Here is a 15,298-nt window from a genome sequence, read left to right as displayed (position 1 = left end):
TTGGTGATTTTTAGAGCATAATTAGTTATATGTTAATTTTAATTAATTTGATTTAATTAAATATTTGAATTAATTTCTTATTGAATAGATTATACAGTATAATATAGATCGTACAATATGATAATCTAAAAAATTCAAGTGTTTAATTTCTCTGCCCCCTTATTAGCGTGTTCAGTTGCTTAGCAAACATACACCTAATGCATAAATAACTCCATAAAATAAAAAATACATACTCACTTAAAATACTTGGTTAGAAAAAAAAACTTTTTTATATTAGATTTAGACAAGAATTTGACTCTTAATATAACACAAATGAGAAAAACGATTCATGAGGCCGACCCCATGTAGTGGGATTATAGCCTGATTGATTTCAATCATTTTTGTACGGGACCTTTGTATATGGTCATTTTAGTCCCGGGGTATAACCTTACTTCAATTTAGTCTCTCGACAATAAAAAATTTATCCCAAAATGATCTTTTTGGGATTGAATTGAGATCAAATTTATATCACAATTATAATATGAGGGACTATTTTGGATCAATTTTATATTATCGAGGGACCAAATTAGGGCAAAGAGATACTATGAGACCAAATTAACCATAAACAAATAGTTTGGGGGCTAGTTTCAAATTTTCCTATTTTTGTTGATTAGCTAACTTTAATACTAGCTACATAAAAATAAATAATATGACCGAGTGGCATGACAAAATGAGATTAGGTGTTGATTAGTTTTTTAATTAGTATTAGCAATATTGTGAAAATCGGACCACATATTAAACTAGAAGAGGAAGAGGTTCAAGGTTGACTAATTTGATGGGGGTTGAACCTAATAAGGTAATAAATATTAATATTATTTAAATATTATCTAAATAAGATAAGAATCATAAAATTATAAAAAAAGAATACTTAAATAATAGTTTTTATAATTTTAAGTTTAAACACATTCAAATTTTAAATTTGATTCATAGTTAAGATAAATTTAATTCAAATATCAATTTATAAATTTAATATAAATTATTATTAATTTATATTATATTCTTAGATATAATTCACATCTGTACCAAATTTATATTTATAAATTATTTATGAAAAATAATTTATCATTAATAAATATATAAAAATTATTATTTTGTAGTGTATAAATAAATAAATTATTATTAACTAAAAATAAATATTATTCAAAAAATATGTAATGCGTAGGTTGTAAACTTGAGAAATTCAACTTAGTTTTTTAGTCTCACATTAATTGAGAACTTTGTTTAGTATGATTTATATAGCATTTTTGGTTTTATGCATGTGTAAGAAACTAGCATATTGTGTTGGGACAACGTAAAAAACTAAAAATGACTGGTTGTTTCTTGCTTGAAAAATGATTTTTATAGGAATTTAATACTCATTATAAAATTAAATATATTAAATCTGAATTAATTTATTAAGTTTAATATTTTATACAAAATGTATTAAATTAATTTATTTAATAATGGATAGTAATTGAACAGGCTGATTCTAAGAAATTAGAACTAGTTCAACAATTTGCTAATCGAATAGGCGATTCTAACGGATTTATACCGATTAGAAGTATGGCTAATTTTTATGATGGATCGGACTGACCATATGACTGAGTCCACAGTTGAATCAGTTAGTCCGATCTGATTTTCAAAACCATGCATAAGATTATCAAGGGTCGCATTGGAAGATCATGCATTCATTCTTCAATAAATAAATCAAGGGTTGTGAGTGAAGATTGGCACATCAATCCATGCAAGATAAGATGCAACACATTAAGGGGAATGAATGAAATGTTTGTTATTCTTCTTTATTTTAATAGTTCTTGTAATGGTTGCAACCTTGAAACTTAAAAAGAAAGGTAGAAACTACTAGGAGTGGTTCATTGATCATCAATATGAGGCCAGCCTCATACAAGTCAAGGGAAAGTCATATGCATAAAATGTGATTCAAGGTACAAGTGTAAAGCATGTGGTCGGGTTTTCCATGCAATTAAGTTCAAATAGATCCCTCGAAGCAGTACCACACAAGACACGCCCAACCCCAATTTCCCCGTGCAAGACACATCCAAAAAGAACATGATTGAAGTGCTAGAAGCTCTCTAACTGCCACCTACCCCAATTGCTCCACGAATCAAGGCACCACTTCATGCAAAACTACCTCCACTTCAAACTGCTCCTCTAACACTTGAAATTGTCCCTCTTCAGTTTGAATTTGAATATTGAAATTTGAAATTAAGTCTATATCTTCTTGCTGCTTTGAATTTTTGTGTAAGCATAAAGATGATGAAAAAGACAACAATAACAACAACATCAAGCCTTTGTCCCACTATGTGGGGTCGGCTACATGAATCCTTTTTTGCCATTGCGTCCGATAAAAAGTCAAAGTCTCATTTAAATCTAAAAAAGAAAGGTATTTTCTAACCAAGTCTTTTTAGGTCTTCCTCTACCTTTCTTAACATAAGTCAAATCTAATACCTCAACTTTCCTAACCGGGTCATCGGACGGCCTCTGTTTAATGTGACCAAACCATCTAAGGGGACTCTCTCTAATCTTATCTTCCACTAGAGCTACTCCAACCTTTTCATGTAGATGCTCATTTCGTATCCTATCTCTAAGGGCATCCTCATCTCTGCAACACTTAACTTAGCATTATGCTTCTCTTTTAATGGCCAACATTCGGCACCATAAAGCATTGCAGGTCTCACCACCATCTTATAGAATTTTTCCTTAAGTTTGAAGGGGACTTTTCTATCGCACAATAAGCCCGATGCACTCTTCCACTTCAACCATCCAACTTGAATTCTGTTAATAATATCCCCATCAATTTCACCATCATTCTGAACAATAGATCTAAGATATCTAAACCGTGTACTCTTATTAATGACTTGATCACCCAAAGTCATAATCCCCTCACTAGGTCTATTGCTACTAAAATTACACTCCATATATTCAATTTTAGATATACTCAAGAGAAAACCTTTAGACTCTAAAGTTGACCTCCATAATTCAAGTTTAGCTTCAACTCTCTCTCTAGTCTTATCAACAAGAACTCAAGAAGAATATCATAAGCAAAAAGCATGCACTAGGTACATCCTCTTGCAAATGTCTAGTGAGAACATCCATGACAAAAGCAAAAAGATATGTACTTAAGGCTGATCCTTAATGTAATCCAACCAAAATAGGAAAATACTTGGCAAGCCACCTTGTGTTTGAACACAAGTAATAGCTCATGCATACATATCTTTAATGATTTGAATATAAGCATTATTAACTCCTTTCTTTTCAAGAACTCTCCGTAACACTTTTCTTGGAACTTTACATATCTTTCTCTAAATCAATAAATATCATATGTAGATCCTCCTTATTCTCTCTAAATTTCTCCATCAAACCTCTCAATAAATGTATGGCTTCCATAGTAGACCTACCCGGCATGAATCAAATTGATTTTGAGAAACATTAGTATCACGCCGCAACCTACGCTCCATAACATTAGTATCACGCCGCAACCTATGCTCCAAAGATGATGAAAATGAATAAAAAAAAAATTATTTTAGTATTGTTTTATCCCAAATTGGGTTCCCCTCCTTTTACTTGGTGGTGAATGGTCCATGGAGGCTTTCATGGCATGATTATATGATTTATTTGATGAGAAATCTTATAATTATGTTTTTAATATTTTTTATGTATGCAAATCCTTGTTCCACCGCCAATAGAGGATGATCATTCTTTCACAAGGTCAAGGATTGCCATTCTTGTTTCCATGGCCATTGTAGCTTGAAAGCTCACCATAGCAACTCCATACTCTATCTTCCACTCCACTCTATCTAATAACTCCTCCATCTCACCATCTCCATCTTCACAAGAAAAGTTATAGAAAATAATAAAAAGGTCCCTAAGGGCTAAGGCTATGGTTACACCATCCCATGGAACCCAACCTTATCCCCCTCGGGGTAAGCTCCCCCAAGTGAGCCTTATACCCCCCTCCGGTTAAAATTCCCCAACCTTACCCCCTCTCCATAACATCCACAACCTCGCACACATCCCTTCTCACTTCAGTATTCATCCCACCGCATTCTCACACCTTCATTGCACCTCATTCCTGACTTGTTCGAGCCCTTCCCATGCTAGAAAAATATTTTAACTTAGGGTGTCTCTTGGCCAATCTTGAAAAGTCACTCTCTTTTGGTCGCTACATATTAACAATCCATATTTACCTCATTTGGAAAGTCACTCTCTTTTGTAAAGTCATTCCCACACCTCCTTGTATATATCAATCCACATTTACCTCATTAGTCACCCCATATCATCTCCATATTTACATCTCATTTGCATTCATCACACTTTGCCATCACTTTTTTTAACTATTTAATAAAGTATTGGTCAGCTAACAGTACCAGTAGCAGCAAAAACAAATTATGTGGTTAGAACCAATGTTGTTGGAGAAGAGGTAGTCTGACACCAAAAAAAAAAAACCATAAAAACTCTAAACAATACATATCATGATAAAGCCACAGGTAGCCATGTCAGTTCGATTGATAATAAAAGGAATAGGATAAAAAATGCCTGAACATTAAAACAAAAGGAATGCAAACTCCATTATGACCACAGGCTTGACAAATGTAAAAATGTAAAACATGATGTTTGGCATGCGAAACAGCATGCAGCTAATAAGCTACTGTTGAAAAGAGGACATACTCCATTACTATGTAGACATTAAGGGCATCCTCACATGCATCGTAAAATTTGACAAGGTTTTTATGCCCAGACAGAGCTTTCAGTATTTTCACCTCCCTACGAACATCTTCAATTGCCACAGCTGTTGTCATCTGTTAGAAAATTATAACAGATTAGCCATTCTGCCAATGTAAACAATAAGATTTTAGACCAGATTTAATTAATTATAAATGAAAATAAAACTAAGAATCACAAACCAGCAGACGAAAGTAGAAGAGCAATTGCATGTCTAAATTAATAATCAATGCACATTCATTGAGATATTCCACAAGAATACAGAAGAGCAGAGGATAGTCACATTTCATTGTGTACTAGCGACAAAATAAAGGCATTTCAAAACATGTTGATAAGAATAACTCTAACATAAGTTCAAGAGAATGTTTTAAATATAACTGGTACATAAACAATGTTTAAAATGCCACGGCTATTTTCTCTTGTTAAGTAGCAAAAGGATGGAGTGAAGCATTCCTAGCGTTAACTTCTCAATAAAAAAAATGACATACAGACATACTGAGCGCATGAGGTTCTCACCATGCAGACTTAGTAAGGGTTAATGTGCAAAGCCCTGTCCTATGCTACAGAGAACTGCTTTTCATATTCAAATCCACAACCTAGAAGTCACAATGAAGCACAAACCACTATCAAAGTAATCATAACAAAAGGATAATAACACCACACAGAGTTTTGAGGGCCATATTTGGCCAATAAGCAACAAGTGTTTTTGCTCAAGAAGATCATTAATGAGTTTGGCAAATACCATAGAAACCTAAATCAGTATAACTTGCAATGCTATCCTTTGCAATAATTTGCAATATTATAATTTGCAGCAAGGATTTTCCAAAATGGCAAGTGTGGTTGTAGTAATTTTAGATTTAAAAAAAGTTATAGAGGCCACACAAGGGAATCAAGGTGGCTTCTTTGAATGATGAAGGAAGGAGAACCACCCAGACCTTTTCTTTAGTAAAATGCTAGCTCCAGTATTAATTTCTCAAATGGTATAGTTTTAAATAAACTTTCTGCCCACAAAGGCATCCAGGTTATCTTTATGATCAATATTATCCTTGAATTAGTTACAAGAATAAAATAACAGTACTATTTTGTCAGGAAAAACATATCAAAGGGATGAGTAGGTTCTCTTTAATCCATCCAGGCGTTCTAATAATGTACCATGCCAACTGTAACCGGCAATCAAGGAAATCTCAATTAAAAGTTGGAACAATCCATTTGAGCAATGTGATACATGATGACGGTAGTGTGGGTGATTAGGGTGGGGGGGGGATGTTGTTGAAGAAATTTAAATGTAGGATCTAGTGAGGCTTATTGGATACACTCCAAAGAGGAAAAAAATATAATAGAAAAATGCATCTATATATTTTGGAATAACTCTAAGAAAGAGAAAAACCCTCCGCATTCTATTTTTTATTGAAGAAAGCTACAACTCAACTTCTCATTCCATCCTCCATTATTCATGAGAAAAGTAATTACAAATTATGTAGAACTTATAACTCAAACCTGATACGTCAAGAAAGTTGATAAATAAATAATCATGAACATCTAAATTAATTTAATTAAATAAAAAAATCTACAGCAAATAAATTAAAAAAACCCCAGTTTGTGCATTTTCTGTATCTTGAATACACTCAGCAAAAGGATTTACAAAAATACTAAAACTTTCACCCTTGATCTTTAGTCTTAATACTTCTGACATGGGACTGCATCTTTCCCTTCCATAGATTGTCATCTACAACTTTTGAATTCAACAAAACTTTAAGTGAATAATGCAATTTAATTGGTTTTCTAAACTAAATCAATCTCATCCTCCTATTTCCTTTTCAAACTTGCATTTCTTTCCCATTTAGATTATGAACTTCTTTCTGATATCTAATTTCCTCCATAAATACTCATTTATAATTTTCAATGTTAACCACATGGCTAATAACCCCATCTCAAGATTTTAATGAGGTTTATGGTTCATAGAGAAGCAATCCTCCTTCAACTGATGTGGATCATTGCATTTGTGATGGTTTCTTTATCAAGGTAGCATCGTATGTATTCCTAATATATCATTATGAGATTTTCTGACATGGGAATTAAATACAGGCGGAATGGAAAATCATTTGGATGATATTCTACCAAGCTATAAGCTACATTGACAAGAGTCCCTCCACCCCTAACCAAACATAGATTATAGCATTTTAATGGTTTCTTATTCAATATAGCTATCAATCTTCACCTAAAGTAACTTTTTTCAGATTTTCATAAGTTAAGAATACTTTCATGGAGGAAGGACTCATACAGTCAAACATCTAGAAGGTTGCCTTTTCATCTTCCATATTTTGCATCAACTATAACTTGTTTGAATTTGTAAAAAGTCTTTGTTGAGTATTACAATCTCAATCAATTTCTAAACACAGTCAATCTTCATGCATACATCTTCTTGATTGATAATAACCATCTTATTCATTGCTACGATCATCTTTAATTGTAAAAAGATGTTCTTGATGTGAAATGCTTGTTATTATTGCAATTTTGATCCCAACTTGTAAATGCTCGTTTTCATCGTTCATGAATAGACCTTCATTATTTTTTTCTCTTTTTTAATCTTGACCTTCTATTAATTTTTTCAAACTCATCTTATTTTTTGGTTTAGAATATGATGCTTTATGTGTATTAATTTCCCCCAATGAGGCTACTTTTATGGTTCTCAGCCTCAACCACATGGCTAACCTTCAAGTTATGATTTTAGTCAAGTTTATGCTTCATAGATGAGTAATCCACACACTATTAATGATGAAAATAGCATTTGTGATTGTTTCTTTAGGGTTTTTTTTTTTTCTTTAATAAATTTTATGAGAATTTTCATATTGGAATTAAGCATCAATGGAGTAGAAGTCATGGATGAGATTCTACAAAAATTTGTGCTATATTGACAAGCATTCCTCTATTGTTAGCATAGATTAGAACATCCCTAATGGTCTCTTATTCAAAGTAGTTGTTATTGCTCTCCTAAAGTAACTTTTTTTTAAAGATGGGAGTACTTCGTGTGGAAAAGATTCTTATGGCCAAACATTAAGATGTAACCCCCGGTTGTCATTATTATATTATCTAAACCATTACCTATCAAGCAATTCTTAGACTAGAAATATTGATCAACATTGGTAAACACGCAAAACTATACACTTCCAAAGTAGATTGAAAAAAAATAGAATCACCACTTAGCATTGCTAACAAACATAATAATATGCTAATACAATGTTGGAGTGATGTAACAAGGATCCTCATTAATCTACAAAGAGTGCTTCAAACATATAATTTAACAAGTATTGTTTACTAAAATTTGATTTGATGCTTCATTAAATATTGTATCAAGAAATTTTATGATCCTCAATTTACCCTCATTTCATTTGAAGCTTTGGTTCCTATTTGCAACTCTACCTTATCCTCTCAAAGATTGCATATGGTGTTGACCCATTACCTTGTTGACACTGGCTTGAGTTTGAGACTTAAAATGTACGCATAGCTAATATGTTTCAGTCATCTTATTCCTCTAAATGGTTTCAAGGGTTAATAGAGTGGAGATGGAAAGTTTAGGGTTCGTGAAAGGCGAAGAAAATAGTGAGTAGTTTTAGGGCTTTAGGACAGGTGTCTCATTGAAACTTTTATCGTAGTGAATGGTTGGATTTTCTTAGGCAGATAAGTATAGAGAAATCAAAATCTAAATTTTAGAATGTTAACTAACTAATAGTGGTGATTTTAGGTTGATTGGATGAGTGTTTGGGAAGTTTTGAATTCTCTTTATGAATTGGGCACAATAGATGAATAAAATGATTGCCTGATTGATATTTGGTGAGAGGAATATGGCTCAAATTTTTAATAGCCCGAGTGAGTTTGAGCTCTTAGGAAGATGGTGGAGATGTGGGAGAACAAGTTTAGAGGGGGTGATGAATGTTAAGGTTTGCAAATATTAACTATAATTCATAAATCAATCCAAAAGATTGCATCACACCAACACCATGCAGACACAAATTTTATAAGAGATCAAAGAAATTTTTTTCATTGAAGATATAAGATATAAATAATACATGCAGTGATGTAAAAAAATGAGAGAAACACATAAGGAAATACACCAAAACCTCTCCAACAAAATTCGTCCAAGAGCTATATAGGTTAGGCTCTCAAGCTCTCTCCCTATTTAGAAACTAATAATGACACAACAAATCTTTGAGTGTTTCTCTTGAATCCTTAATTTGGGCTAATTGATATGGTTTCAAAATACGTTTTTCATTCCAAATATTTCTCCCGAACTCAAATGATCGACGCCTCAATTTAAAATGAAAAATAAATAAAATAAATTACAGCTAATTGTTATAAAATTTGGGCTTTAATCATTGATTTCATGATGGGCTTCTTTGCTTGTCTAGCATTATTTTTCCTCCAATATGCCTAAGGATCTAGCATTTCCTATGTTGACTCCAAAGAAATAGATGCATAAATATTTCTATAAAAGGGTTTAATATCTAATATAGCATTCAGTGGTGGGACAAATGGAGAATGAGGATTTAAAAACAAACCCAAAACTATTTTTCCATGATGATGATGATACATCTACTTTGCTAAAAATGGAAAATAAGTAATGGAAGTGAATTTGATGCTTCTAATTCAAAGACAAACATATGAGCAATAATAAAATAGTTTCAAGATTGGCAAGAGATAATTAACATAAGTTGAAACTAAAGATTGGGATTGTGGGGAAGATTATTTTCATTATAAAGGTGAACTTTAACTCTTTAAGGGCTATTTTAAAAAAAAAAAGATTTAATGGAATGTACCTTTTAGGTTAACATGGGCAAACTAGGGTGGTATCCTATGATGCACAAACACGGACACAGCGACACGAATATGATACGACACAAACAAGTGACACGTCAATTATTAAAAATATAAGACATGTACACAGGTTAGACATGGTATTATAATTTTTTATTTTAAAAATAGTATATAAAAATTGAATAAGTATAATATTAAAATAATTTAGAAATAATAAGTCGTTTAACTAAAATCTGTGCTTAAAATGATTAATATTAGGATATCAAGAGTCGGACGTCAATGTTGTGTATTAGGCATCAAGAGATGAAGCAACAATACTATCGAGAGTCGGGCAACATCACAATAAGTATCGAGTGTCGATATCAAGAGGGCATCTGTTGTCAATGTTGAGAGGGACACGCGTGTCCAATTTATATTTAATATTTTTTAATCAGATACGTCGAAACGTATCTGACACGTGTTAAAGGTGTGTCCTGTCAAATATGTGTCGGACACTGCACCCCTCTTTGAGGAGCAATGTCGGTCATCATAGGTAATATCTTTATAATAATTAAAAGGATTATGGTAGTATATCAATAGTATTGAAGATTGAGGTTGAATACCATTAAGTTCATATATTTCTCGTGTAACAATATTTAAAAGCACTAAAAACTAATGCAAAAGTTGGTTTAAGAACTTATGGTAATAGATAATTTCTCGAACCAATTGAATTCAATAATGTTTTAGTATCTTGAAAATCTACATCAGTTCTTGTGGTCTTCCTATACTTTGGTCTTCAATTAACAGAATATTCTCACTTTTCTAACAATCATGAGGTGTTAATAATCCGGCATGAATAAAAACAAGAAATATATATAGATTAATAAATCAATGCATTATAAAGTGGTTAAACCAGAGAAATGTACATAATTCTTCAACAATGCATTAAAAAACAACTATATTTAGGCCCATGGCATACATTGAATTTGTGGTCATATATGAAAACTGATCTATTTATAAATCTAATTGCATGAAATGCGTGTCATCTCTTATTCCAAACATAGAATCACAAGTACCTTTTGGTTTCACAATTTTAATACAACAATCAAAGATAAAATCACATAATTTAAAACCTCGAAAAAGCAAGAAAACACACAATTATGCTTAAAGAAAAATCGCATGCGTCGGTTCCAGGTAATCACTATCAGTATAACGCCAACCTTTCCGTGTGGTCAAATGAAAATTTTCCGGGTGCTTAAAATAAATAAAAAGAAACAACATCAAAACAATCAGCTGAGAAAAATTTTCCACAAGAGAAAAAAAAATCAAATTCTTATGAATTAAAGCGGGCAGAGAATGACCAAAACATAGAAAACATTGCCAACAAAATAAGAAAAAAGAAAAAAAATTATAGACATACCAACGCACCTTAGCTTTGGAGATGATCTTGACAGCAACGATCTGGCCCTTCATGTCCCCCTTCCTCACCCTCGCTGTGCAGGTATGGCCGAAATGCCCCCGCCCCACCTCCTTCCCGAGCTCATATTTAGCCCCAAAGTGTTTCCCGTACCCAAAAGTCTTATCCAAAGGCCTCTCCACCTCAGGAGACACGGCCAAAGCCGCGACATCCTCAACGATGGTCCCCTCTTTGGGCTTAGCCGTGCCAAATCGCTTGACAAGGGAGGCCTTAATGTGCTTCGCGGGTGAAGGAGGAGGAAACGGTCGGCGAAAGAACCGTCGAGGGGTAGACCTAGCCGGCGAAGGTGCGATCCCTGCCGGGAGGGGACTCCCCGTCGCGGAGCCCGGCGGATACGGACTAGGCCAAAAGTTCCCCAACGAATGGTGTACCGGCGTGGCCCCGCCTTGAGCCGCATTCGGCGTAGCAGAAGACGAAGATAAGCCATTGGATGGGTGCGTTGGAGTTCTTTTACGGCGATGGCGTCGACCATCCTCAACTCCGTCGGCGTCCTCCGCCACAGCGATGTTCTTCCCCTGGCACTGACCCATGTCTTCGCCACCACCTTCGCCGGCGGAGATTACTTTCCGGCGAAACCTCTCCCTCTTATTCTCGGAGAGGGATCGAGGCTCTGGTTCTTGGAATCGGAAAGGTCAAAGATCGACCATCAGAAAAAAGCGTTCCGAGGTCGAGGAACGTAAAAAATAATAAAAAAAATTTACAAAAATTTCCAGTTATATAATAGGAAAGAGGAAATAATAAAAACATAGATAAAAATATGGACATATTTGTAATATTTTGATTTCTTTTGACTTCTATCTTTACTAACTCAGTAAATCTTCCTTAAAATTCTCATAAACACCCACTGTATTAAAATAAATTGCATTTTATGTTATAGTTTAAAGCCAAGTTGCAACTCAATCCTAATTTTAAAATTAGGTTTTAGCCCTTTTTAAATGTTTATTTGCAAACAGCACCTTATTTAAAGCGCACTTCTTAGGCTTCAATCAATAAATCTTTTTTTTCATATTCCTATAGATATAATTTTTTATTTTTATGATGAATGCATTTTGAAATGTTTGATCTAAGTCATGCACCCTATTAATGACTCATCAGCTCAAAAAACACAATAAAAAAGGCGCTTATTTGGGAGCAAGATAATTTTATTTAATACCAAATAATAATATAAATGTAAGATAATATTATTAAAAGAATTGTTGTGTGCATAATTACTAAGGCATGATGTAATTAAAATATTTTCAAATTTAATGAAAATTGTGTACATCTTTAGGGCAGATTTGCAATTTCTTATAATGTATGTTCGAGGGGGATTTACATGCATACCACTTTATGATGCTATTTATATATATAATACTTAAAACATTAATATTATATGTCTATCACTCGCCTGCTTGTGATGAGTTCATATATCATAGTCGCTTGCTTGAGGCGAGTTTATATACAAATTGGTGAGTTCTTATTGAGCTGAAACTAGGCAGATTGAATTGAGCTGACTTGAATAGAACAAATATAACTTAAACCAAGTCTTCTAGATATTCAATCGCACAATATTATCAATCATATCTTCTAAATTAATTTAAGAGGTATTGAACCTTCTCATGATTGTTCATGTTAATCCATTCATTAAAATTTTGATTTGTCATCATTAGATGTTTATGGTGATAACATAAAAGATATGGTATACTAAGATCTTCAATTGATGACATCATTGATAATGGCCATCGTTGGAGTCATATATATATATATATATATAACAGTAAAAAAATCATCCCAAACCAAGCCTAAAATTTAGAAGTATCATAATATTTTGTTTGGTGTGATGATATCATAGAGGTTTAACATTTAGTTAAGTAAAATTGTAATTAAGTCATTAATATTGAATGTATTTAAATGTTAGGTTATAGTAAGTCATTGGTATCTAAATTAAGTATGACAAAAATAAAAATAAAAAGATGAATGCTTGGCAAAACAAGGAAGGAATAATTAAAAATGATTATATTATAACAAAATGTTAGATTGACATCTATTGAATAAGGAGATTGAAATAGATTTTGGGGTTATTTGGCTTGTTGCATTAATAATGTAATATATTTCAAATGCATGCGTTTTGAGAATTTGAGTGTTGTTAAGGCGAATTTCAAATGCAATGTAATTCATTAGTGAATTTGGAATTCATCTTTTAATTCATTTTAGTGTATTTAGAAATCTATTGGTTGGCTTATTTTCAAATACATTATAAATTCTCTGTCACTTACTACTATAATTTATTGACTGCCAGCACCATTGGCCGCCACTGTCATCGGACATTGTTATCGTTCCTATCACAATAACTGTTCTTGTCTCTATTGCCATAATTGCCATTTTTTACCACCATAGTCGGTGTAGTTACTGGTGGCAATAACAATCATAGCCACTGATATTGCAGCCATCACCGCAGCCACAGGCGACCACCATATGCCACCACTTTAATTTACTAGAGTTTATTTTACTTCAATTCAAACATTAAAAAAAAAAAAACAATCTACTTCATTTATTTGACACTCACCCGAACAACTTAAATCAAATGCATATAATTTACATTAAACCAACTCTACCTTATACCAAATTCCTTTTTCAATAAATCAAATAAGCCTTAGATTATTTTGTCACTTACAACAAAGATAGAATTTAATTATATAAATTGATAAAATTAATGTAAGGGGATTATAAAATAAAATGAATGGGCCTAAAGTTTTCTAAATAGAAATTGGCCAAAATAATTTCTTAAGAAAAATTAAATACTTCCAATATTATTAAAATAAATAAACAAATATGAGAATTTCTAACTTAACTCTAAATAAGTAAGATAAAATTAATAATGGTAGGGATAATTTGTATAAAATTTTTATCCTTTGTGAGCTGAAAATGATTGGCAATAATTATAATAAAGCAATCAATAATATGACCAACTTTCCATACTTATCAAAGTACAAGCAATAGTTTGATCATTAGAAGCTGTTTAATTAGTATAATATTAGCTTTGCAGACAAGTATTAGTTGACTCTATATGGTTATGTTTAGTTAAAATAATGAAGAGAGAAAATGGATTAGTGGGAACAGTGAGAAAAATCATTTTTTTTATGAACATTTGAGGCTATGTGTCAGCAGGACTGATGGGTGAGGCCCGGCATTGGTTCTTCGTAGGTAATCTAATTGCTAATTTAAACGCTGCTCATATTGGTCTGTTGGTTGCGAGTTTTTGCTACTTTGGATTTGAGTCTTACATATGTGACATGTGTGTGAGTTCGTCTTAATTGGCTTATAATATGTCCTAAAAAATTGCTAATTTAATGAAATAAAATAAAATGAATATAAATAATCATAGTAATTTAATTATTTTATTTAAAAATAAAGTTGTTATGGTTCTTATATTATCTAATCTTTCTTTGGCGTCTATAATGTCAATCAATCATGCATTACTTGATTATTTTTCAATTTTCATCATATAATTGAGTTGTTAAGATTTATTTGATCATGCTTGAATTTAATTAACACCCTTAATGATTTTAGAAATTATAAGGGATATGTTGATAAGATCAAGCTTTTGAAACTATAGATTTCAATGTTATAGATTGATATATAGGAAAAGTTTGAGTGCTGAAGAATAAATTTGATATAGCAGATATTTGATCTCAAGATTCTAGCAATAACTTCCAAGATTTTTATGAACTAGACTAGCTGATAGAAGAGTAAAGTATACATAATGCTGATGCTTCTCTAGTTTTTAGATTTGGATGAGACAAAGGTTTTATTTTGAATAATTTTTTTTGTTGCTTTTTAAAATTGTGTTATAGTAAAAAAATTTATAATTCAAAAAAATTTTATACTAGAAAACAGTTTTAGAAAGCAGGAAAGAAACTGTTCCAAACAAGCCTAGGAGTTCATTTGGAACATCTTTTCCACAACTTTGTTTTTTAAAAATCTGTCATATTTCTATTTTATCAGAACAGTTTTTTTGTCGGGGACAATTTTTTGGACAAAGGTTTCGTCCGGGTCAATCTTTTTGTTGCTTTCTAAGACTATTTTTTAGTAAAAAACTTCTAATTCAATAAATTTTTTAAAAAACTTTTGTACTAGAAAACCGTTTTAGAAAGCAGCAAAGAAGATATCCCAAACGAGTTGAAAAGCCGTTTTTATAATCAAATATGTTATAATATGACAGTTATAAGAAGTTTATTGTTTGATTTTTTTTTTCAAATAAAAAACAATTTTATAATAATACCAACATCATCA

The 15,298-nt window shown here is 32.1% G+C and overlaps 1 protein-coding gene across 1 annotated transcript in view; it reads right to left on the bottom strand.

Moving 5' to 3' along the window:
- The window catches only part of LOC110096226 (CDPK-related kinase 3), a gene marked incomplete in the record, with an annotated part of 24,259 nt that extends 12,547 nt beyond the window's left edge, over positions 1 to 11,712 (bottom strand). Inside the window, 2 exon segments of the mRNA XM_020822070.2 lie at positions 4,705 to 4,835; positions 10,978 to 11,712. Coding sequence (XP_020677729.1) covers positions 4,705 to 4,835; positions 10,978 to 11,556 — 710 coding nt within the window.
- Positions 11,713 to 15,298: the final 3,586 nt, after the last annotated feature.

This window comes from Dendrobium catenatum, unplaced genomic scaffold, assembly GCF_001605985.2.
Source record: "Dendrobium catenatum unplaced genomic scaffold, ASM160598v2 fragScaff_scaffold_156, whole genome shotgun sequence".
NCBI classification, from domain to species: domain Eukaryota; kingdom Viridiplantae; phylum Streptophyta; class Magnoliopsida; order Asparagales; family Orchidaceae; genus Dendrobium; species Dendrobium catenatum.
This window is presented reverse-complemented; position numbering and strand designations above follow the sequence as displayed.